The following is a 24,219-nucleotide window of genomic DNA, read 5'->3' on the forward strand; positions in this document are numbered from 1 at the left end:
GTATACAAATAATTTAAACCCTGGTACTGATACCGACTTGAAATTTACTCATGTAAAAATTGAGTAATGTCTTCATGATAACTTACTGATGAGAGAACTTAGTAAGAATTTAAAAAGTGTAGATAGAAGTGCAAAAATAATACAAGACCAGATCAATGCAATCACTGTCGAGATAATATTTTTCACAGTATATTACACAGATTTTGTCGGAAATACGTTATTTGCACATGAATTCCGTCGTGAGTTCAGATTATAAAAATCAGCTGTATATCGAGACAGGTAATGCATTTTAAAATTATGTTTACTATTACTTCACATCAATAATTACTTTACAGTATAAAATTATCCAACACCAAAAACCCCATTAACCAACAGTATGAAGACTGATACCTCCGTGATCAGGATACTGATCCTGGTAAACCACATTCTGCACATTCTGTACATTCTGAACGCCATGACCAACTCCGAAACCATGAACTCCAACTCCGACACCGACACCTACTCCGCTATGGGCAGGATGCGGAAAATGTCCGCGCATGGCCGCGACCGGATCCATTAGCGCAGGATCAATTTGGGTTTGCGCAGCCGGGTCTAGTGAATGGACGAGCGTGTGCATTGGCAACGGCTGCGACGGAGTCTCCTTCGCCTTTTCTTTCTTGTCGTGGATCTTTGGTGTCTCACCGTGACGCTTGTGCCCGTACGCGACGGTGACCCACGAGTTTGTTTTGGAAAAACACATCATGACCCGGCCTTCGCACCGGAAAAACTGTCTGGCTTTGGTTCTGCGTTGCCGGACACCGCCTTCACGCATCCGCTTGGTCCTGTCATACGCGCCCTTCCGCTCCTCTGCTCTCGAACACGAGAAATTATACTTCCCACCATCAGGATGCGGTCGGCCGCCTTTTCTGAGCTGGAAAAAATATCCTGTCGCGTCAAACACAGCATCTCTGATCATCAGCGCCGCAATTTTCTGTGACTCGGCTGTATCCCGCACAATAGCGTCAACCGTCCTCGCCGGACACGTCGCTGACCGCGGCAATATGACTCCAGCCAAAATCGTGAACCTGAAATGTGTCGGTTGCGAGTCCTGGTCAAACTCGGGATGGTTGTCGTGTTCGGCCATGAACCGGGCTAACGCCTGCTCGAATTCCTCAAAAGTACCACATCGAGCCTCAAGGTCCATTGCGAGAGAAGCGTCATCATCGTCGTCGTCTTCATCGGCACGTGCAGTCGTCGACTCATCCCTGCGGCGCTTGCGGTTCTGAATTCCTTTGGCGCGACACCGCTGGCACGATCTCATGAATTGGCCGTCAGAAACGGAAGTAAAGACCGCCAGCAAGTCCGCCATCGAGTGGCGAGTAATACGCGATTTGCAGCCTGAGCATGGGTAAATGTACTCTGTCACACTTGAACCACCGGAAAGAGTATGCGTTTGGATCAGCAATTTGGATTCGTCCATTTTGACTTTGATGATGTTGTTATGTTTTTGGCGTAGTGTTTTGTTGTTTTGGGGGTGTCTTCACAGACGGTGGACGAAAGTGAGTGTGGTGACTGTACGTGGGTTAGGGTATAGTTTTTTTTACTAGTTATTCATATTTAACCTGTTTAGGCCGAGAAAATGAACGAGATAAAAAGACGAACAATGCGACAAGTGCTCCAAATGGCGGAAACCGTTCGAGAAGAGTTCGAAGTCGTGAAGGAGCGAAAGATGCGACCGCTCGCGCGAGTGCGGACTCAAGCTCTTGTTTCGAGGATTCGTTTGAGATGACAATGTCTGCCAATGCTGCTTTGGATTCAATTGACATTTGAGACGATATTCGTTGGTCTGCATCAGACTCGGACAAAATAGCGCCGTCACGGGCTAGTAAACGTTGTCGTTGCGTAGAAGGTGAACATGCAATAACGAGGGTCAATCCACAGAACTTGTGTAGTTTTGATTCAAAAAGAAGAGGCACGTCAAGCACGACGACCGGTGCGCCTGTGATCCAGAGATATAGCACACGCTTGAGCATTGCCCGTCTGATGGCCGGATGAGTGATCGAGTTTAAGACCGTGCGTTCTGACGAGTTGGAAAAGATGTGTCTGCCCAGTGCTGGTCTGTTCAATGCCCCGGAGTCGAGAACAAGATCAGGGATAAAACGCGAGAAGTGCGAGACGATGGCAGTGTAGGCGGAAGTCCCTGGGAGGACGACTTCACGAGCAAGTGTGTCGGCATCAATTATGGGGAAAGAATATGGAGGTGACGCCAAGAGGGACGAGACTGTGGATTTGCCGGTTGCGATTCCGCCGGTTAATCCTAAGATGAGCATGACGATTAAGTGCTCGATGAGTCGTTCTAAGTCGTTGTGAAATGGTGTTTGTAGTGTGTAATAGCAGAATGAGAGTGAGTATTGACGATATGAATATTATAGAACTACAGTCAATTCAGTGAGTGTATAACGGGTATAATGCATGCTACTGTAGTGTATAGCGTGTGCAGTGTATTGTACAGTGTATAGTGTAGTATAGTGTAGTATAGTGTATAGTAAGTATTGTGAACAGGGTATATAACGAGTGCATGGCTAATAAAGTGTATGCGTGGGCATGTAGTGAGCATAACTGCACAACAATTTGACTATGATACTCCGGAAGTGAAGTGTCAAAAGGACAAGACCGAATTCGTCTTTACAAAAAAGATCAGAATTAGTTCACTAAAATCAAATTTTTATCATTGAATTTGATAGAAACTAAATCGACCTTGAAAGTATCACTAAAATGGCCAGTTCTCGCAATTACGACATTTTAATCAAATTGCTTCTCATCGGTGATTCTGGTACGTCCTGCTACTTATAGGTGACCGTCATATAACATGAAACTAATCAACAAAGGTGTCGGTAAATCATGCTTATTACTTAGATTTAGTGAAGATTCATTTACTCCTTCATTTATTACTACAATCGGAATCGACTTTAAGATCAGGACAATCGACCTTGATGGCAAGCGTATTAAGATGCAGATCTGGGATACCGCAGGTCAGGAACGGTTCCGCACAATCACCACAGCTTATTATCGTGGTGCAATGGGTATTTTACTTGTGTACGATGTTACTGACGAGAAGTCGTTTAACAACATTCGTAACTGGTTCTCCAATGTTGAGCAACACGCGTCCGATGGTGTTAACAAGCTCCTGATTGGCAACAAGTGTGACTGGGATGAGAAGCGTGCGATTTCGACTGAACAAGGGAAAGCCCTCGCAAATGAACTTGGGATCCCATTTATTGAAGCCTCTGCAAAGGCCAACATCAATGTCGAAGAGGCTTTTGTCTCGCTCGCAAGACAAATCAAACAGCGTGTAGATTTAGCGTCTGACCCGCAGCCGGCTTCAAACATTGACATTGGAGCAGGAAAGAAGACGTCGGATGGTGGAAAGTGTTGCTAAATTGTTTTCTTTTTTTTTTTTTTGCTTACTCAGTTTTTCTTATGATTTCAGGTGTATTTTGTCATTTGTTAATATATAATACTACAATAATCAAGGCATTCAATCACGGCCACTTCGTTTCAAGCTCTCCAGCCCACTCCTTGTAAAACGGACGATGCACGACAACTGTACCCGACAATATTTCATTGAACACAATGTCTCCCTGTCCAACTGTCCGGACCCGGTTCATGTTCTGCTGCAGCACCGTCACTCCGCCTTCAAACACAGCGACTACTATGGCCGTATGGTCCGGCGCACCCACGAATTTGTCCTCGGTAATATTGCCCTTCATAGACCGTATGTGCACGGTCAAGAACTGCATCACGTCGCCTCGTCTTATCTCACGCACATCCCCTTCCATCCGGTGAGTGTCCCCATCAATCCGATACACGACGGGACCGTGCACAAGCCCGATGCTCGCCATTGCGTTCACGGCCTTGAGCGCCTCATATGCCAGCGTCCAACATTCGCCGTTCCCAACCTGGGTTCCATAGTGCGTCTCGGCAAACCTAGCAACGCCTTCGCCAAACACACCCGCCGCGCTTCTCAAGTCCTCAATGCCCGGTTTGGCCGGCGGTGGGTAATCAATTCTCTGTGCGTTGACGTCGTCCGCATTATACCTGTTGACGTCGATCTTGAACTTGACCCTCGCCAAATCAGGCATTCGCACACTCAGCACAATACTCTTGATCTCCCCTAACGTGGCGATTGAATACGTATGCTCTTTGTTGCTCACGAAAGACGGCATCTGAAGCAGCTTTGATGGACTCGTCCCTAACGCATACCACTTCTTCTCAAGCTCTAAATCAATCGGCTCCGGCGTCCACCGCTCACCTGGCTTGGTATTCAACGCGACTGCAGGTCCGTCGGAATTGTCGCGTACCATTGTTACCCCTCTATTGCCCGTATCGGTATTCACCCTCAACGCCGGCTTCATACCATCAGCCTCGGGGACCCCGTTCATTGGCATATTCAGCATTCTTTGCTGACCCACGATGCCTGTCTGACTCGGTTTCGGTGCCAATGTCGGCCTCTACATCAATCTATTACTACCATTTCAAAGAAAAAAAATTGCAAGCACCAGTCTCCCAGTATACAGACGTGATCGAAAAGTGACAAATCACATACCGTAAAACGACTAGCAATACATATACAAGAAAAAATCAATAGCGCCTTACATTCGATTGATATCCGTTCGTAGCCGGAAACGGTTGCTGCTGGTCGAATGCAGGCGACGCAGGACTTGCAGGACTTCCTCTCAATGCAGGATTCTTTGGTTTCGGCGGTGGTGGCGGCGGTTTCTTGCCTGCGACGCTCATACTCTGTGTCGCTCTATGACCAGACGGGATTCTTTGTCCAGGTGTGGAGGCAGGTGTAGTCGTGCCCATGTTTGCGCGAGCGCGAGAAATCTCAGACGCAAAGTTCGGGTACTGTGGTGTAGGTTGTGCGACTGGCGGTGGAGATGCAGTTTGCGGACGGTCGCCGATAAGTACCGACTGCGAGTATCCGTGGCCACGAGTGAACTGTGCTGGTGCTGGTGCTGGCGCCGGATTTGATGCAAGTGCAAGTACAGGTGCTGGCACAGGTGCAGGCGCAGGTGTCGGAGGTTGATAGCCTTGATTCGGCGGCTGGTATGGTTGCTGGTATGGTTGCTGGTATGGTTGTTGATACGGGGGTGTTGGCACCGGAGTCGGTTGAGGTGGTGGTGCCTGCTGATACGCGTTTTGTACCATTGGTATTGGTGCTCGGTTCGGTACCGGCGGTGACTGCGCCGGTTGTGGGTATCCTCCTGGAGCTGGAAAACCAGGTGACTGAGTCAATTGAGGAGATTGATAGGGTGGGGCAGGAGAGTATGGTTGTTGTTGGTTTGGTGGTTGATACGGTTGGCCAGGCTGGAATGTAGGCTTCGTTTGTTGATTCGGAGGTTGATATTGTTGCTGGGGTGGCTGGTAGGGTTGATGCGGAGGCTGATTTTGTTGATATGGAGGTTGACCTGGTTTATTAGGTGGTTGATATTGACCCGGCTGCTGATATCCCGCTTGACCTGATTGTCCGGGCTGCCCCGGTTGCTGATACTGGGGTTGTCCTAACTGTTGGTATGGCGGTTGCCCTGGTTGCCCCGGTTGCTGATACGGTGGTTGTCCTTGTTGCTGGTACGGTATCTGTCCTGGTTGCTGATACGGCGATTGGCCGGGCTGCCCTGGCTGCTGGTAAGGATTGTTGGGATCGACAGGTTGAACAGGTCCCGATCTGAACTGATCTTGCCATGTTGGTCGCGCTTGCTGCTGCTGCTGCACCCGAATCTGATCAGCAGGTTTAAAGAGATACTGATACTCTGGCGCGACGATTGCTGGCCCTGCGTCGGGATGAACCGCGCGATGCTGAGGTGGTGGAGGAAAAAGCTTTGGATCCATCAATTCTGACACCGGTTTTGACGGCTGTCGATATGCTACGTCGTATTAGCCCATTCATGCCTCTTTTAAACATTGCAAAAAAAAAAACACGCACTTTCAGTAGGCGCACTCGACGATCCAGATGAGAGTGAATTACCGCCAAACTTTCCAAGAGTCTTTGATAAGCCCGGAAATGCAGATTTCGAACCGCCCGATGACGTGGAGTTTGATCCACCGTGGCCGGAAGAGTCGCCGCTTGAAGCGCGCTCAGGATGCCAACCGCCTTTCATGATGTCGCCGAACCCCATCTTGATCTGAGTTATTATGCAATTGCGTCGAAAAACACGGGAAAGAATATAGCAAGATGATAAAATTAAGGGAAACGGAGAATGTTACAGTGAAAGTACGGTTGAGTGAATTTGACGTGTTTGATGCTGGTAAACGATGTACTCGAGGAACGTTCGGCGGTGCAAACCTTACCCCCGATAAAACGCGTCGCAAACACACCCAAACAGTTGATTTATCATGAAAAATAAAAAATACCAAAGAAAATAATAATTAAATACGCTAAAAGTTTAATAATACACGTCTATTCCTTCTTAACTGGCTTTTTATCGTGATCACCGGGGTGAAACGTACGTTTGCCAGTGTATTGTGTTCCAAGCCATTTATCCCAAACAATGAAGAACGGCTGCGAGAAGTTGGTCTTGATTCCGAATTGCTGATGATGAATATCATGATACGCAGCATTGTTCTGAAAAAAAACTTGAAGCGGGTCGAAGGGGAGCGAGTAGCCGCAATGGTCGTCGACGGTCTTGAGAGTGGAGAAGGTGAAGAAGATCAACGACTCGCGGATTGTAAGACCACATAGCTTGAATGCGAGACCAGCGCCGAGTGTGTCCATTAACAAGCCTTCGAATGGGTGATTGTATAATGCACCGAACGCATAAGGTACGTATAATCTGTGGTGGCGAGAATGGAAAGTCTTGTAAAGGTATTTGTAGTTGTGCATTGCTCTGTGAAGGAAATATTGCCACGTATCGAGGATAAAGAATGCACCGACGATTCGAAGAGCACTGAAGCCGTAATGATACATCATTGAAACAGCACTTAAAGGTAGGAACGGGTATTTGTGTGCTAAGACCCAGATCTCATAATCTTCCATCCCAGTATAATCAGGAGCATCGTAATAAGTCAACGCGATACCAATGAAAGTCTGAATGATTTGTTGTATGACCACATCTCTGACAACTTCAGGTACAGTCACTTTGTTCCTACTTGTTACCTCTTCCGGCGTATGAATTCTGTAATGTGGCAATAGATCATACGCATCAATCAAGTGGAATAATATTGACACGACCCAATATACAGCGACTGTCAGCAATAATGACAAGTACTTGTCCGACATGAACGACACGAGAGGATCCCGTTCACGCAGCTCAAATTGAGGCGGTTTCGACGACAAAAACGCGTCTGAAGTGGCGTTCATTGTTTGTGTATTTGTGCGGCCAGAAAGTAGAATAAGAACGTCGCGTTAAACGGTGGAATCCGGTGCTTTGAAGTGGATCTGGCGGCGCATCTCGAGATAAAATCTAATGTTTGGGCATTTGAGCATTGCCACTTGTATTGTGGTCACTGTACTACGGCATTTTTGAATACAATTAACGGTATGAACAGCACCAGTTTAGCATGACATTTAAAATAATCAAACACCAAACCCCTAATAAATGTAAGCGCTCCCTCACAAAGAAAGTTATTTTTTTTTTTTTAATCTTTTATCTTTTTATAAATTTCCTGAGAACAAAAAAAAATGTTGTTGTACAAAGTAAGTTATGGAGATTTATTTAGTGATTAAGTACTAACTAACAGGATATTATTACCGGAGATGAGATGATCTCAGACGCTTATGACCTGAAGTTGGTCGATAACGTGGTGTATGAGTGCAACTGCCAGATGATCAATGTCAAGCAGGGTGCTGATGTCGATATCGGTGCTAACCCTTCGACTGAAGAAGGTGGTGATGATGTTGAGGATGGTGTTGAGACTGTCAACAACGTTGTTTACTCGTTCAGACTGGGTGCTACTTCATTTGATAAGAAGTCATTTCTTACATACATCAAGGTATTCCTCTTTTTAAATTTGATGAAGACGCGTCTAATGAATAAATAGGGATACATGAAGCTTATTAAGTCTAGGCTTGCAGAGACCGAGCCTGATGAGGTTGCCACATTTGAGAAGGGTGCACAGGCTTACGTCAAGAAGGTCGTTGCCAATTTTAAGGACTACGAGTTCTACACTGGCGAGACCATGGACCCCGAGGGAATGATCGTTTTACTTAACTACCGTGAAGACGGTGTCACCCCATATGTTTGTTTCTGGAAGCATGGTCTTAAAGAAGAAAAGTTCTAAGCTGGTAGTTTATATTTATGGATTAATTTATTTCTTGACTGCTTTGAATCGGCATCGAACGTATCCTGCCACCCACTTTTGTTCACGTTCAAGCCAATCGGAACCAATCAGCAGCTCGACTGCTTCATCAATGGCACTCTCACGCTCTTCTGCACTCATTCCATCCCAGAACGAAAACCCAAATGTCTCAATCCAACCCCGCATACCTCCATACCCGCCATTCAATGTCGTCGGTCTGTAATGTCTCTCAAGAACTTCAACCTCGAACCCGGCACCTACTAACCACCGCTCAATCTCGTCATTTGTAGCGAAATGCCACGGCCACAATTTTGACTTGATGTCTGCTGTTGTCTTCTTGGCCCCTCGCTTTGCCCACGTGGTTTTGACTACAGCCACCAGTGCGACCAAAATCTCACCTACGTTGCCGTGTCCGCCGCACTCGACCACAAACTCACCCCCGGAAGGTAAAATATCGTAAACGTCTTTGAATGCCTGCGCTCGCTGCTGCTCACTCGTAACAGATCCCAATATCCAGTGATACGCTGCGTTTGAAAACACCTTGTTGTAAACCCCAGCCGAGATCTTACGCTTGATGTCTACTGCAGCATCGACCACCTCGGTCGTCACATTCGTGACCTTGCCTGCCGCGACCCGTGAATTCGCATATGCAACCATGTTAGCCGACCCGTCCGTCGCGTGCACGTGTGCACACTTGTCGGCAATAGCCAGCGAAAGAATACCGTCGCCAGCGCCAATGTCGAGGATCTTGTCGCCAGGTTTTGGGGCAAGCATCTGAACAACTTCGGTTGCCAACGCGGGCACAAACGACGCATGAGTAGTGTAGTCGTCTGCTGACCACTTATCTGTTGCCATGGTTCTTGATGCAGTTATAATGTATCGAGGTAGATTCGGACTGGTTTATGTAGTGGCCGAGGTGGGAGAATCAAAGCCGATATCGGCTTCAAGATGTCAACGACTATTTGCTTGTGACTAAAGTGACTGATTGAAGCTCAACAATAGAACTCCAGGAGTTTTAATATGAGTAAATTGTCCACGTAAATATTTCGCAAATCTTGAGATAATTGACAAGATATTGAACGCACAATAGCTCTTTTATCAGATTAGCTCAGTATTGATCATGCGAGCCGCCCGATGCGCGGCCGTTTACTACGAGATTTTTGTCTTGCCATGACTTGTCTGGTTTTCATATTAGTTGTAGAAACAATCATTGATCATTGAAGTAGGATTTCATTTTTGTACATCTTTGCGCGATTGAAAACGTTGGTATTGTTGATGATGACTAATAGTTAGTGTACTTTGATGCTACTTTTAAAAAAGATTCGAACAGTAAGAGCAACAGCATCATACGATTATATTAAAACATGTCTTACGTAACATCTAGATTTATTTAAACATATCCAGTGTAACATTTAACTGATAGAGCTTTTCATATTCATCAACGATCTCTTTTGCAACGCAATAGCTGCAATGTGCAGGGCAGATAATACAAGCCTATTCACTATCGGGCAAAGATCAGCATAGCGACTCACTCAACAATACAGAAGATAACTTGGATTTGTCAGGAACACGAAAGATCACACGACAGAAGCGGATCGGCATCACTGGAGCAAGAAGTGTACAGAGGACGTACGCAAGATAATCAAGCCACAGATGAATCAGCGTGTATTACTCAGACAGTAAACACACCTTACGCGTCCCCGTACGCAGGCCACCACCGGAAGCGTGTACGGGGTCGTGTACGATGAAACGATTTCAAGACGGAATTGAATGGTAGAATGGTCGTGCGTAGTACTCCGCCTCAGCCGCACGATGCTTCTGGCATCGGGTGCATGTCAAAGAGCAACATAGAGCAGTTACACATACGAAATCCGAGTAGGTAGTAAGGAAATACTTAGTAATAAGAAACGTAGCATGACGAATATTAAAGACCACATCAGTATCATGTGAGACCGAGGACAGGAGATCTGAAGCATGTGTAATCAGACAACAAATATGTCACTAAACCCTTATACTTACGTGATTTAGTAGCTTGATGGTCTAGATTTGCAACGGTTAACAATCTTAATTGATCTGATTAGATATAAAGTAGTATATGCCCTGTCAGTTCGTAGATGCTCTTCGTATGTCCGTAGTTCATCGTCATAAGAACTGCGGAGACTCAGACAGACTATTAACGGTTCGAATTATTATTTCCGGGTTGCGCCATGATCACAACATCGATTGACAGGCTTTATGGGTGTCGTTGTTGGGCCAACAACATTCATTTGAGAGGAGGACAAACAACAACAAACCACAATTAACAGCTACACAGATACAGCATATCCCACTCACTTAAGTACACAGTTATTCGCTCATAAATACACAATTACTCACTAATACAGAAAAAACCATCTCAAATCTATTCGCAACATATTTACCGCAACTTAAAGTTCAGAGTTTCCGTGTAGAGCCAGCAGTGATTTATCAGGGTATGGGTGGCGGGCATATTATCGATTTGCGGACCGGTCAAGGACCTTGGTGGTTACAACGCTAACTTAATCAAGCTGCTGTTGTTATCTGATGAAGATGCGGCGTGATTTCGGGTTATCGACGGGTAACACCTTAGCGGTGACGTTTCAGCCATTTTAGCTTGACTTCCACTGGAGCGAGCGATTTTAGACCGGACTTCCAATTATTGCGGAGATTTTATCAGATGAATTCTGGCTGTGTTTTATTTTCTGTTTGGCAATTTGCTGTTGTTTATATATTATATATCTTGGTTGAGTTCTGCTGGTTACAAAGCGATCACGCGACAAGTTTCCTTTGTTGTTGTTTTTTTGTTGTCGGTCGCCTATCGGGGGGCAGTTAAACTTTGCATCTGATCAAATTATCTGGAGAAGCACAGTTAGCACTATTACTACTATGAGTATTAATGAATTGATATATAATTATTTCAAATTATAAATAAATGCTAAATATCTATAATTCCTGATCCTTTTCTTACTATATTTAACTACAATTACAATCATAGGAACAATAACAATTGGAATGTGATGCAACAAACACCCGTCCATTCACAACCTATCTCGTCAACAATAACAGATCAACAGCCACCAATCTAACAATTCTGCCGAGAGCCCTAACTAATTTGCTTTGAATTGCGGTACGTTGCGATGCAATGTTTCCTTTGTGTTGTTTGCTATCACTGTAGCTATAAAAGTACTATTAATGTCCGGATGCGTCGTTAAAATACAGAGATATTGTCTATATAATGTAGTCTGATCAGTCTCTAAGATAATTTATTTGCAATTTGCATCAAATCATCTTTGTGCATCTTCATATATGAATGAGCAATTCGTTATAGCTAAAATTAAGGTTTACAGCTTCCTATACGGGACTAGCATGATCAGATAACTCTGATGATCAGAGAGATTACGGGTAACAAGCACCACAGCAATTCCATTTTATCATGCAGCCAAAAACATACAATCAGATTTAAGCAAAATCAATGTGCATATACTCTAACGACTAGTATTTTGGCAATGAATGTCGTTTCTAATTGTGTCCAAAAGACTGCCACCAAGGTAAAACTACGTCCTGCCCAGCAAGCAAACAGAATGGTCTGTAGCGGTCTAGACCGTCAGAGCCTCACTCTATTGTACAGTGGCGCGTAAAACGGGGCTTTCTGTGGCAGTACACATTTGTGTGGCTTGCAAGTAACACAAGCGAGCTAGTCCTGATTTGGCAATCGATAGCCTCGACCGCTCTCGCTCGATTTCCGTTCTCTTTAATGCTTCACTTCCCGACTTTCTTGCTCCCTTTCTCTCTCTCTCTCTCTCCATCTCATATATCCGTCGTTATCGTCGTCGTCTTTCTCATTCTCTCCTTTGGCTCCTATAAAACAAAGACCGACTCGACTGTATCATACTAACAAAAAAAGGCAACGCACTCTCATTTAAAAGTTTGTACTCGTCTTATCATATCATCATGCATCAACACAACGCAGTTCGTCTATCTCAGGACGACAAGAGAGTCCCTTTTGACGAAAAAACTCCTCTCACATCTTCGTCTACTAGTTCAAATCTCTCTTACGGTGCTTGTATGTTTCTTTTCTTTGTCGTCGCTTATAAGTGCTAAATCTCTTGAAGCTGAAGATGATGTCACAGTCGATATCGGTGTCCCTCATATTCACGGCGACGCCGTCTCCATCCGGTCTGGATCACCGACCGAGTCTACAAGGTTTTCCATGATGAAAGTCTGGCTCAACAATCTTCTGTTTGGCAAGACCGCCAATCTTGCAAAATCGTCAGAGGAAGAGCGCCGGATCGCGGCTAGTCTGCGCGAAATTGCAGGTCTCGATACCGATGAAATTTTAAAGCGATTCGATACTGGATTCAACGGTCTTAATCCTAGCGATGCGGCTAAAAAGCTCGAAGAGTTTGGAAAAAACGAACTGGATTCAGCTGTGCTCAAGCCATGGTACAAGATCATTTTCGAAGGTCTTATCCATCCATTCAATATCCTGCTCATGGTCCTCGGTATTCTTGCCATCACCGTCGCAGAAGATGCGACTACATTTTATTTCGTTCTTGTCATGGTCGTTGTTTCGGTCGGTTTGCGTTCATATGAAGGTTTGTTTTGATTTGTGTTGCTACCTGTAATTTTACTAATTCCCTTCAGAGTTGAAATCTCAAAAGACATTCCAGTCGATGCGTGACTTGGTTGAACCTACTACTCGTGTTCTTCGTCCTGATGGTAAAGGAGGCTTTGTTGAGACCGAAATTGCCATCCCCGACGTTGTTCCTGGTGACGTTCTGACCCTCCGACCAGGTGATATTTTCCCAGGCGATGTTGTTTTAATCGAGTCTAAGGATTTGTTCGTGTCACAGTCCTCGCTCACAGGTGAGTTCTTGCCGGTCGAGAAATCAACCAACGTCAACGATCCTCAATCGGTCTTTGACTTGAGTAATGTCTGTTTTATGTCGACTTCCGTTGTTTCGGGCCGTGGCCGCGCAGTTGTTATAGGAACTGCTAATGGCACCTACATCTCGACTATTAACTCGACCCTGAACTCGGATTCCATGGAGACTCGTAACTCGTTTGACGTTGGTGTTAAGAAAGTCGCATACCTCTTGCTTGGATTCGGTCTTGTCATGGTCCCAATTGTCATCGTCGTCAACGGTCTTACCACTCATGACTTTTATGAAGCTGTTTTGTTTGGAATGTCTGTCTTAATTGGTTTGACACCTGAAATGTTGCCTATGATTCTTAACGCCAACTTGGCTTACGGAGCATCCGAGATGGCCAAGCACAAGACCATTGTTCGCAAACTCGATGCCATTCAGACCATGGGCGTCGTTGATGTCATTTGTTCCGACAAGACAGGGACTTTGACCAAGGACGATGTCGTTCTCACAGAGCATCTTGACTCGAACGACGTCAACAACGACGATGTTTTAAATTATGCATTTCTTAACTCGCATTTTTCTACTGGATTGAAAAATATTCTTGACAGTGCCGTTATCAGCGCTGCGAAGGAGTCAGAGGAAGTTCAGACTGAATATACCGTTACCGAGAAGGGCGGAGTGTACTCGTTGATTGATGAGCTGCCTTTCGACTTTGTTCGTAGGCGTATGAGTGTCGTTCTCCGCACATCAGAAACCCACGCCGAGCTTATCTGCAAAGGTGCCGTCGAGGAGTTGCTTGATATCTGTGTTTCAGTTCGTGAATACGAGAATGGTGAATCTGCTGATGTTGCCATGTCTGATTCTATCCGTGAGAAGCTGCTGGCTAAGGTTGCACATCTTAACTCGGAAGGACTTCGTGTTTTAGCTGTTGCGACCCGGCCGTTTGCGATGAATGATATTGTCGATAAAGACTGGAACTCCGAAAAAGATGAGGTTGACATGACCTTCATTGGTTTCCTGACCTTCCTTGACCCACCCAAAGATGACTGTGCCGATGCCATTCAGGACTTCAAGAAGTACCACGTTGGTATTAAGGTTCTCACTGGTGATAACTTGGCTGTTGCGGTCAAGGTCTGCAAGGATGTTGGTATTGACACTGAGTACACTGTAACTGGTGCCGAGTTGGAACAGATTGCAGAGGACCAGGATGAGTTCGATGCTGTCGTTGAGCGATGCACGGTTTTCGCCAAGCTTACTCCGTTCCAAAAGTTCAACATTGTCAATACACTCAAGAAGAACGGTCACACTGTTGGTTTCCTTGGTGACGGTATCAATGATGCACTTGCGCTTCGTGGTGCTGACTGCGGTATCTCTGTCGACACTGCTACTCCACTTGCAAAGGACGCTGCTGATTTCATTTTACTCGAAAAGTCGTTGCATGTCATCACCCAGGCCATCATTCGTGGCCGTATTACACACGCAAACACAATTAAGTATATCAAGATGGCCGCGTCTTCTAACTTCGGTAACGTCTTCTCCGTCTTGATTGCTTCAGCGTGGCTGCCTTTCCAGCCAATGACTGGAAACCAGATCCTGACCCAGAACCTGCTGTATGATATCTCTCAGATTGCGATCCCATGGGATAACGTTGATGAAGAGTACTTGCTGCACCCTCACCAGTGGTCTGCAGACTCGATCTTCAAGTTTATGTTGTACCTTGGACCATTGAGTTCGATCTTTGATATCTATACTTTTATTGTTTTGTGGTTCTTCTTCGATTACCGACATCCTTTCACTGATGATGTTGCCTACTTCCAGACCTGCTGGTTTTACGTTGGTCTCATTACCCAGACTTTGATTGTTCACATGATCCGTACCGAGAAACTTCCATTTATCCAGCGCAGCCCGTCGTGGCAGCTCGCTGTCGGCACTGTCTCGGTCGTTGTCCTCGGGATCATTGTTCCATTTACACCGCTCGGTACCGCTGTTTTGCACATGCTTCCTGTTCCTGGTATGTTCTACCCGTTCTTGATCCTGGCCATCGTAGGATACTTCATCGCGACCCAGATTGTCAAGAAAATTTACATCAGGCGCTACAAGGAATGGTTGTAAGCGCATCAAGATACATAATGACAACCAGAGAAATTCGGGTTTTAATCGTTGGACAAGTTTCATTTCGTCTTTAGTACAGCAAGGCGGACGCCTGGTTTGGGATTTTCGGATTGCGATATCAAACAGTAGCATTTAATATTCTACGTGTGTATATTTACCATTTTGTTTTATTTTTCAGCATCTTCTTTATTACGGGTTAAGCTTGGTCTTTTGGTATATCGACAAGCATGTTTTTGTTTTTTTTACGGGGTGGATTTTTTTGAGTGGTGATTTTTTACGACAGAACATATTTTTTTTATAATGACGATGCATTGTTTAGTGAAGGGTATGTCATGGCAGAGCGAGAGCATTTATGGCATTGAAATCTATATAAGTATAACATCAATTGTTCCGTAGTTTGTCTTTGTTGACGTGACTGACGATTTAAGTGGGGGAGGAGTGCTGGTGTTGTCATTGTAAATTCTGTCAAAGTAGTACCATAGCTGTGAAACCTATAATCAGCACGCTCCTACTGTTGCACGGTGGCCATTCGTGCAAATGTAATATTAATATGTGTGATCTTTTTGGACTTAGGTGTCGCGGTGGGTCCGGCGTCTGTAAGTAAAAGGACGTTTCCCAAGTTTACAAGCTCGGGACAAACTGTATTCGACGATGCTGAAAGCACTAGTGTCCGCCGAAACACCATTGATGCGATTTTGAAAGTTATGCAATGTGCGAAGTTCAACCTGTTAGTGGTACGTCAATTGAAGACTAATTGCACAATAAGAAGACGCGTTCTGAACCAATTCGAAAACCCAATGAAATACTTGTGAAACTCTGAATGTGAGATGCCAGACAAAAAGCTACGTGATTTGACAAAAACTTCGGGATACGTTAACCTACCTTCGGATATCTCAAACGAAGTTGTACTGCAATTCCCAATTTATGAACTAGCGCGTCTAAAAACAGTTTCCAAAGGCTGGTGCGCCGGAGTCACCACACCTGAGCCGTCCTGCCGATTGACAATAAGCATCACAGATACTGCAATGACGTTCAGTGTATCGCAGGTCGATGGAGTTGATTTTGAGATAGAGAACTGAATATAAAGGTGATGGCTGCATACATAATGAACTCTCAACTGTCTAAGTTTAGTAACGAGGGAAAAACTCAGTAAAACAGAATACAGCCAGTTTTGGCCGATATGATTTGAAACACCCCGGTTGTGCTTGAAGTAGAAGTATGTGTTAGTAAACTGGATGACAACAACAAAGATTTCAAGTGCAACAAAGGCCAGACGACTGTCTGTTGTCTGGCCTTTGTCTTCAGGATTGAGATAAGCATTGTGTTGGTGTCCTCGATGAAGCCAAAATTACTAAGTAGAAGAACTTCGTACATATTGACTTCAATCGTTCAGATACTGGGTGGTAAAAACACAAAACTAACTCTATTACTCCAAAGCTTAAGAAGCTTAAATCTTTTGAATGCTATATCCTCAATGCATTCAAAAAGCTCTCCCTAGGGCTAGTAGTCTATCTATCCTCTTTATGATAAGTAGCCTCTAAGTTTCATTCAATACTGTAAAGATGTGATTTAAATCAAATTCTACTTATGTTTGAAGTAGTTCGCTAGTGATTGTCCAGAGAGAGTCCCTTTCTTACACTATCCATCGAAAGTTTCAGATGAACGAGTACTGTGCAGAAAAGCATAAAACTGTTGCTAATTATCAAACTCAATGGTTGCTGAAGACGAAGTCTCTCTATCTGAAAATGCGGTCCAAAACTGCGTAGTTTCATATTTGGCCCAAACAATTAAAACCCTTAACCTAATATTTGTATTTTCTAAAAATCAGACGATGTAGCACTTGCTACAGTACTTGTGCTTTTTATACCATTATGATACTGTTCAGCAGTTTTAATTTAGAGCACAGTATTTTGGATTGGAAAACACGGATTTAAACTTGCAAAATCATAAATGTAATGGACTTTGAGCTTGAGTTTAAAAATGTTATTATTCTGGTCACAAAATCACAATTCTAGCTTATCGAAATCTCTGAAATTTACTACTCGGCCGACAGACAGGACGGGCTTTGCGCATCAACTAAGAGGATCACTGCAATTTGTAATAGGACTTAAAGTGGCCTGGCCCACCTATATAGACATTAGAAAAGTTGGCGTAAAGGTTCAACTACATTTGAATTTTCTATTTAACCTGCATGTTATTTTTGTCAGATTTGAATCTCGTTCTTCGATGTGCGTACGATATGCTATAATGAACTTTACTACTGAGCATGGAGACACCAAGACAATTTAGGGCTTCGGCATTAATTAAAAGTTGTCCCTTAATAGTATGTCCCGGGAGATTTATGCTGTTTATTTAAATTGGATACAAAAGCACGAATAAGATGTCATCGGCTTGAGGCTCTTATATGAGGACTATGTTTGTAACGAACACGTAGTCAGCGAGTCACGTGCTCGATCGTGTGCTGCTTTCAAAGTCTTACCAATAATCTACTCCTTGAATCAATCTTTGATCTATATTTTGCCCTATCAAAGCTGATCAACCAACAATGAAATTTTCGTATCTTTCTACAGTCCTCGTGGCTGCATCGCTTGCATTGGGATCAGATGTCATCAGCTTGACCAAGGATAACTTTGATTCGTTTATTAAGGAAAACCCACTTACTCTTACGGAGTTCTTTGCTACCTGGTGGTGAGTGTGATTTGATATGTGTTTACCTGAAACTGTGGTATTAATTCAATCTAAGTGGACACTGCAAGGCTCTTGCTCCAGAATACGAGGCTGCTGCCACAACTTTAAAGGAGCAGCATAAAGGTATTGCGTTGGCTAAGATCGACTGCACAGCCGAAAACGATCTTTGCAACGAACACGGTATCCAGGGATTTCCAACCTTGAAGGTTTTCCGGGGAAGCTTAGATGTCGTGTCACCATACACTGGCCAGCGAAAAGCAGACGCTATCGTGTCATACATGGTCAAGCAGAGCTTACCCGCTGTTTCACTGCTCGATCAGGAGACACTCGAGAATTTCAAGACTGCTGACAAGGTTGTCGTTGTTGGATACTTCAATGACAAATTTACTAATCAGACTTTTGGCAACGTTGCCGAGTCTCTTCGTGAGAACTTCCTTTTTGGCGCCACCGCTGACGAGAAGCTTGCTGCTGCTGAGGAAGTTACCGCACCTGCCATTGTGATGTACAAATCATTTGACGAAACTAAGGTTGTTTATCCTGGTGAGATGAGCTTCGATGACTTGGTCACATTCGTCAAGGTTGAGTCTATGCCTTTGATTGGAGAAGTTGGCCCGGCGACTTACACTGGTTACATTGAATCTGGTATCCCACTTGCTTACCTCTTCGTTTCTGACGACGAGACCAAGACTAAATTTACGGAGGCTCTGAGCCCCATTGCTCGTGAGCTTCGTGGAGTTGTTAACATTGCCACCATTGACGCCAATGCCTATGGACAGCACGCTGAGAACGTTAACTTGAAGCAGCAGTGGCCCGCCTTTGCTATCCAAGAAATTGCTAACAACTACAAATACGCCTATGATCAAGAAAAGGAACTTACTGCTGAGGGTCTTATCAAATTTCTGAAGGACTACGAATCGGGTGATCTTTCTCCTACTATCAAGTCTCAACCTACTCCTGAAACTCAGGACGGTCCTGTCATTGTTGTGACGGCGAACACCTATGATGAAATCGTGTTAGACGATACAAAGGATGTCCTGATTGAATTTTATGCTACGTGGTGTGGACACTGCAAGAACTTGGCTCCTAAGTATGATGAGCTTGCTTCAATCTTTTGGGGTGACGAAGACTTGACGTCAAAGGTTACAGTTGCTAAGATCGATACTCCCAACAACGATGTTCCCGACGACATTCGTGGTTTCCCTACGATTAAGCTTTACCCCGCCGGAGACAAGGCTCATCCCATTGAGTATAACGGTGACCGAACGGTCCAGTCATTGGCAGACTTTATCCGGGATAACGGAAAGTTTGGCATTGATGGTAACGCACTGGCTCAGAAGAAGACCGTTTTACCCGACGATGCTGAAGAGCCTGTCGAGAACCACGATGAGTTGTAAGACGAGATTTGCTTGCTTTTATGTACGAAAATGAAATTTGTTAGTAGTTCGGGCGACTCATGGAGGAATCGGATAGCTGGGTAAAATTTTTAATGCGTAGTATCTATGCTAGAATTGGCGGTCAGATTCGAATGTTTTGGTAACGGCAACTAGTTTATTGTATCATTGTGATTTTCAAGTACAACTTTTCAAGTATAACATCTGAAGACCAGAAGTAGTGCGACGCAAAATTTTTAGGTTTGTAGAGTAGACCGTTATGTGCATGCAAGCGCGGCAGCCTCCTGAAAATCACCCCTGAGTACTCATTTAACCAGCGCTCCGGTCGCACGAACTGCCTTATCAGTGTTGCACGGCTCGCCCGGCAACACCGAGTCAATCCTTTATGCTACTAAAGATGAGACTATGAGATTTTGCTCGGACGGCAAAAAAAAAAAGATTATTTCGCCCGCTTTTGATGTCCACGCCAGATTCACATTAGTACTGTACTTGCCTCAACACACGATGACAACTATACTAAAATTTTTAAGAAATCCACGTCCAAGCACTGTAGCAATAGAAGAATTTGAGAACAGCTCATGGAGAAATGGTATACCAACAAAAATCAGCTGGTCACGCAACATTCTATCTGCGCAAATGCTTGACGGCTTTGTCTATCATGCTTTCGAGTTCCACTGCAATTGTGTTGAATCTGGTTTCAATCGCTAGTATATGTATGTATACTTACACCAGATATTAAGTTTACACTAACGGTTTAAAGCAAGTGAGAAGATGCGGTGAGCCAAGGCTTGAAAGACAGGAACCAACTTCTGCGCATTGCTCTTGACAAGTACATTAATTATACGTTCCCTCCGTTGTTACAGCTTGAGCGAGCAGCACAAAAAAGGTCTCAAATGCTAACAAAAGCACAAGACTTCATGGTCGTGGCAGATGCGAATGTAGCATGTTGCGACCCAGAACTGCAAGCACCACATCTCGCTAACGCCGTTCTTTGCCTGTACGCATACTTTGATCTCGAAGGGTACTACTATGGCAGCAAGACAGTAGAAGCAATGAATAGTTGCATAGACAAGTACGAAATCGGCAAGGAAACTTGGTGTCAACTTGAGTTGCTTATACGACTGAGGCCGTTAGTCCAAAATTGATTTGATTTGTTCATTTGTTGCTCTTGAATGGTTTTATGTTTGTATACTAGATAAGTGCCAGGGGACGAAGATTCAAGAGTGATTTTCAGCTTGCTATAAAGTTACCAAACTTGCGAAGTAAGGGCGTGAATCTGCAATGACGGTCTCTTTTTAATTGTGTTGTACATTGCAGTTTGTCTAGCCCAGTTCTTTTTAATGTAGTAGTGACCGTTAGTTTTCGCATTCAATAGACTCCATCAGACACCCGTAGTCAAGCTTGACTCTAGTGAAATGTGGTCAGCACATCAGAATTAGAAATCAAAACAGATAATTTGCGATTAGGTCAGCGAGCAATGCTTAAACTGAGTCAGTGCTAGAACGCGTCGCGTCTTATCGTTACCGCACACTCCAGTTCAAATTATACGAAGACTCATCGGTTCCACATAAGCATTTAATAGATCTGCAGGTGATTGACCTTAAAAACTAAATATCACTTCATTGTTGTTGGTGATGTGGCTCAGTTGAACACACGTGGGTTGGAAACGCATCATTTAGAGGAAGGCCAAAATACCCCTGACACGTGCAGGCAATTTGGATCTGATCTAAAGTAACAGAGAAACAAACTCTGAAACTGTGTTCATATTACTGCATTACCATTGACTCAACTAATTAAAAGCTTGATTGGCAATATAGACAATTATAGTTAGTGTTAGTGTTTGGACAGTTTTCTTGCCGCGAAATTTGCAACATTTCTCTTACTATTGTACTCCAAAATTTGTTACAATGTGCGCTGCCTCGACCATGATATTCTTGGATTCAATTATATCTTTCGCAATCGTTTCAACCTTCCAGCAATTGTTCAACCTTAATATTCGCAGTGAAGGCAGTAACACAGAATCCTTGGAAACTAAAGCTTTCTTAACTTCAAGCTTGGTTGGTTTTGATAACCTAATTGTTTGAAAGCCAAATCTGCTTTGAAAGGCACTAACGCGAGACCCCGATTCTTCGCCGACTTCAACTGCCATCGGAATACGAGGTCCCTTCAAATCTCCCCATAGCATCAACTCAAGACCGTCATGAAACACAGTATAACAATCCGACAAATCAAGAAACTCCAATTTTTTGAACTTGCCTATAGCCTTCAAGGAATTTCGATTGATCATAGCTGTATTGCCGCGTAACGACAAATGTGTGAGATTCGGACACAGTGTGGCAATGATATCCATGACGGTAACGTCTTCAGGGACATGTCCGCCATACTGTAGACACGCGTAATGAGAACGCGTGAAATCAAACTCATCTGGATTACCGTAGTACTTTACTGAAGATTGATCACGGTCGGTAAACAAATTCTGGTCTAGGCGAAGCCTTTGTAATGATTGGCCATATCGTGATAAAATGTCTATTAATCTTGCCGAACCAAACCGACATCTGGTGAAGTCCAAATGCTGCACGTTCCTGTACTCGTCCGGGTTGACAGAAATAGGCACTTTATCCGCATATAGGAGCTTGCCGTCGGCGTCAATGTTAACATTTCTAGGTAAAAAATTTGACCGAGCGGCCCCGGAAACAATCAGTACTTCAACTTCGGCAGGCAGAATTGGCATTCGCAAAGGCGACTGATAAATTTGAAACTCAACAATTTTTGAATTTGAGATTCGAAGATCTAATACATCTTCTATTGGAGGATCAGGGGACGAGGTTCCTAATCGGTAGGCACAGATATCGGCCAAGATTAAACATCGGATTGACGGAAATACAGAGATAACAACCTCTATATATTTGAAGTCTGTGATAAAATTGTCGTAGCACTCGGTCTGATCCGTTTTACCGAAGTTCGACCCAAAATGACCAGGTAGTCCGCCTATTTTCAAGTGCTGCAAATTTGTTTGATATTGTATTCCAAATTTAGATGACAGTATTAGGTTTGCCGCTTCCCTTAAACGCGATGTAATTTTAAGTTGTTCAGATTCATCAATCCACACGTATTTTGGCTTGCAATATATATCTAACTCTTTCAATTCCGGAAAGGAATTCAATTCTGTGATCATATTCATTACGGAAATCATACTGACTTCCGAAATTTGCAGTACTCGTAGTCCTCGAAGTATCTTAAAATACACGTTGTCAAATGCAGTGTAAATATTAAAACACTCTGCATTGACGTGTAAGAGTTCTCTCAAAGCAGGTTCATAAGATGAATCTTTCTCAACGTAGTGCCTTAATGACGTGAACATCACCTCTATCATAGAGTTCCATTGCGATTTATCCACTCCATTTAAGCTGAGAGATCGTAAATACCCACCTGCGTGCTTGATAAATCCTTTCATGAGATCTGTGTCTACTGTTCCGTCCTCTGAAGATTTAACCTGGTAGATCTTGAACCACGGCCATCCATTATAAATAACGGCTGGTCCCATATCTATGTCGCGATAAAATACCCCCGAAGAAATATGAGAGTTCCATGATTGACACACTTGACGTAGCTTGACGATATCTCGAAGCTCAAGATTCAAAACGATTTGATCAAACAACTCTGGTGGTAGATACTTTAGTGGATCACATGTCTAAAGTAATATTAAGAAGTGCTAGAATATCTAATTTTCAAACTTACGCGACCACTTTCCAAGCTTTTAGGCATTCAAAATCTTTCCGTGGCCGCGCACGAATAATGTGTCGCTTTACACCGAGATAGTTTGTACACAGCTCTGGATTATACCCGTCGAATTTACATATGCGGCTGGACCCTGTATACATTGACACCACACACCTCGTGTCAAATGACCTAGTGCGCTTGTCAATGATGCCCGGAATAAACAGTGTCAAGAAATTTATATATGACTGCCCGTCGTTTACAGAAAGTCAATCTACACTACTTTCATAGGAGGAACAAGGGCGTGTTCCCAGCTATTCGACAACTCCAAATATGATTCATGGACTATAACTTTTACTTCACTTTCTTCTTTGCAGTGGTTTTTAATTCTGCAGCTGTAGTCTAAAAAATTGTGATAGTTTGCATTTATGCTAGTGTACAGGGATCCGCAGCTATTCGGCATTCAAACCGTTTGTCACGGCCAGTTACGATGGTCTGATCGGAATTGAGAAACGTAAGAGCTCTACAAAATACGCCAATTCAAACACATTGCTTGTGGCCGTAATATTATCAGAATTGAAAGGCTAGCACTTGATAGTTTGGCATGGATTTGGGATAATGTCATTGGTAATACCTTTAAGCCCGGCTGTCAATTGAGCGCGAGTAGTAGAACATGTTAACACATCCTTCCAATCAATGTTTGATTGAGCACGCTAAACAGCGGTAATTTAGCTAAATCAATTGATAAAAGCAAAGGCTACATCGCAATGTCGAGTCACACAGCACAGGTTAGAATACAAACATTGCATGCCATTTAGCCATCATGAGTTTACTAATAAATGCTCTGTTTACTTATATAAGTTTTACGTATTTGATTTATGATACTTGAAAATTGCCGATAATACACATGTTACCAAATACTCTGCGACCTTTCTGATAATACTCTGCGAGTTTTGCCTGCGAACTTTGAGCTGTGCTTGCCTGTGGCTGGGCAATCTGTAAACTCGCATTGCGTTTGTGGCTTAACTTTACTACGTACGTACGTACGTACGACGTACTCTCTTCCACTGCTCGGCGTTTTAATAGTACATGCCAATCAACAGCAATTGCAACTGTATTCTCGGTGAAATTCATATTTATTCAGT

The 24,219-nt window shown here is 43.9% G+C and overlaps 11 protein-coding genes across 11 annotated transcripts; 5 read left to right on the forward strand and 6 right to left on the reverse strand.

The window, feature by feature from the left end:
• Positions 1–285: 285 nt before the first annotated feature.
• Positions 286–1,561, reverse strand: V1512DRAFT_256568 (uncharacterized protein). Its single transcript, XM_066915042.1, has one exon. The coding sequence runs from the start codon at positions 1,457–1,459 to the stop codon at positions 365–367; it is 1,095 nt and encodes a 364-aa protein (XP_066774292.1). The 5' UTR covers positions 1,460–1,561; the 3' UTR covers positions 286–364.
• Positions 1,365–2,498, reverse strand: V1512DRAFT_256569 (dephospho-CoA kinase). Its single transcript, XM_066915043.1, has 2 exons — positions 1,610–2,498; positions 1,365–1,567 (listed from the first exon to the last, which is right to left on the reverse strand). The coding sequence occupies exons 1-2, from the start codon at positions 2,307–2,309 to the stop codon at positions 1,563–1,565; spliced, it is 705 nt and encodes a 234-aa protein (XP_066774293.1). The 5' UTR covers positions 2,310–2,498; the 3' UTR covers positions 1,365–1,562.
• An 83-nt stretch (positions 2,499–2,581) lies between these two features.
• On the forward strand, positions 2,582–3,530 carry V1512DRAFT_218772 (ras family-domain-containing protein). Its single transcript, XM_066913639.1, has 2 exons — positions 2,582–2,812; positions 2,868–3,530. Exons 1-2 carry the CDS (start codon positions 2,755–2,757, stop codon positions 3,416–3,418), a joined length of 609 nt encoding a protein of 202 aa, XP_066774294.1. The 5' UTR covers positions 2,582–2,754; the 3' UTR covers positions 3,419–3,530.
• Positions 3,452–6,293, reverse strand: V1512DRAFT_256573 (uncharacterized protein). The gene is made up of 3 exons (XM_066915044.1): positions 5,966–6,293; positions 4,636–5,906; positions 3,452–4,490 (listed from the first exon to the last, which is right to left on the reverse strand). The coding sequence occupies exons 1-3, from the start codon at positions 6,156–6,158 to the stop codon at positions 3,522–3,524; spliced, it is 2,433 nt and encodes an 810-aa protein (XP_066774295.1). The 5' UTR covers positions 6,159–6,293; the 3' UTR covers positions 3,452–3,521.
• A 101-nt stretch (positions 6,294–6,394) lies between these two features.
• Positions 6,395–7,416, reverse strand: V1512DRAFT_256575 (fatty acid hydroxylase superfamily-domain-containing protein). The gene has a single exon (XM_066915045.1). It carries the CDS (start codon positions 7,337–7,339, stop codon positions 6,440–6,442), a length of 900 nt encoding a protein of 299 aa, XP_066774296.1. The 5' UTR covers positions 7,340–7,416; the 3' UTR covers positions 6,395–6,439.
• Positions 7,417–7,740: 324 nt separating this feature from the next.
• Positions 7,741–8,259, forward strand: V1512DRAFT_269162 (translationally controlled tumor protein; the record flags this gene model as incomplete). Its single annotated transcript, XM_066917561.1, has 2 exons — positions 7,741–7,971; positions 8,020–8,259. The coding sequence occupies 2 exons, from the start codon at positions 7,741–7,743 to the stop codon at positions 8,257–8,259; spliced, it is 471 nt and encodes a 156-aa protein (XP_066774297.1).
• Positions 8,260–8,286: 27 nt separating this feature from the next.
• Positions 8,287–9,132, reverse strand: V1512DRAFT_245009 (S-adenosyl-L-methionine-dependent methyltransferase; the record flags this gene model as incomplete). The annotated part of the gene is made up of 1 exon (XM_066914351.1): positions 8,287–9,132. The coding sequence occupies one exon, from the start codon at positions 9,130–9,132 to the stop codon at positions 8,287–8,289; it is 846 nt and encodes a 281-aa protein (XP_066774298.1).
• A 2,882-nt stretch (positions 9,133–12,014) lies between these two features.
• V1512DRAFT_218788 (uncharacterized protein) lies at positions 12,015–15,663 on the forward strand. Its single transcript, XM_066913640.1, has 3 exons — positions 12,015–12,358; positions 12,408–12,890; positions 12,940–15,663. Exons 1-3 carry the CDS (start codon positions 12,247–12,249, stop codon positions 15,276–15,278), a joined length of 2,934 nt encoding a protein of 977 aa, XP_066774299.1. The 5' UTR covers positions 12,015–12,246; the 3' UTR covers positions 15,279–15,663.
• A 2,009-nt stretch (positions 15,664–17,672) lies between these two features.
• On the forward strand, positions 17,673–19,558 carry V1512DRAFT_218790 (thioredoxin-like domain-containing protein). Its single transcript, XM_066913641.1, has 2 exons — positions 17,673–17,966; positions 18,022–19,558. The coding sequence occupies exons 1-2, from the start codon at positions 17,824–17,826 to the stop codon at positions 19,358–19,360; spliced, it is 1,482 nt and encodes a 493-aa protein (XP_066774300.1). The 5' UTR covers positions 17,673–17,823; the 3' UTR covers positions 19,361–19,558.
• Positions 19,559–19,943: 385 nt separating this feature from the next.
• Positions 19,944–20,502, forward strand: V1512DRAFT_245012 (uncharacterized protein; the record flags this gene model as incomplete). The annotated part of the gene is made up of 2 exons (XM_066914352.1): positions 19,944–20,070; positions 20,129–20,502. The coding sequence occupies 2 exons, from the start codon at positions 19,944–19,946 to the stop codon at positions 20,500–20,502; spliced, it is 501 nt and encodes a 166-aa protein (XP_066774301.1).
• Positions 20,503–21,061: 559 nt separating this feature from the next.
• Positions 21,062–23,241, reverse strand: V1512DRAFT_256589 (uncharacterized protein). Its single transcript, XM_066915046.1, has 2 exons — positions 23,096–23,241; positions 21,062–23,048 (listed from the first exon to the last, which is right to left on the reverse strand). Exons 1-2 carry the CDS (start codon positions 23,120–23,122, stop codon positions 21,240–21,242), a joined length of 1,836 nt encoding a protein of 611 aa, XP_066774302.1. The 5' UTR covers positions 23,123–23,241; the 3' UTR covers positions 21,062–21,239.
• Positions 23,242–24,219: the final 978 nt, after the last annotated feature.

The sequence above is a fragment of the Lipomyces arxii genome (genome assembly GCF_038497795.1).
Source record: "Lipomyces arxii strain Phaff 12-163 unplaced genomic scaffold V1512scaffold_1, whole genome shotgun sequence".
NCBI classification, from domain to species: domain Eukaryota; kingdom Fungi; phylum Ascomycota; class Lipomycetes; order Lipomycetales; family Lipomycetaceae; genus Lipomyces; species Lipomyces arxii.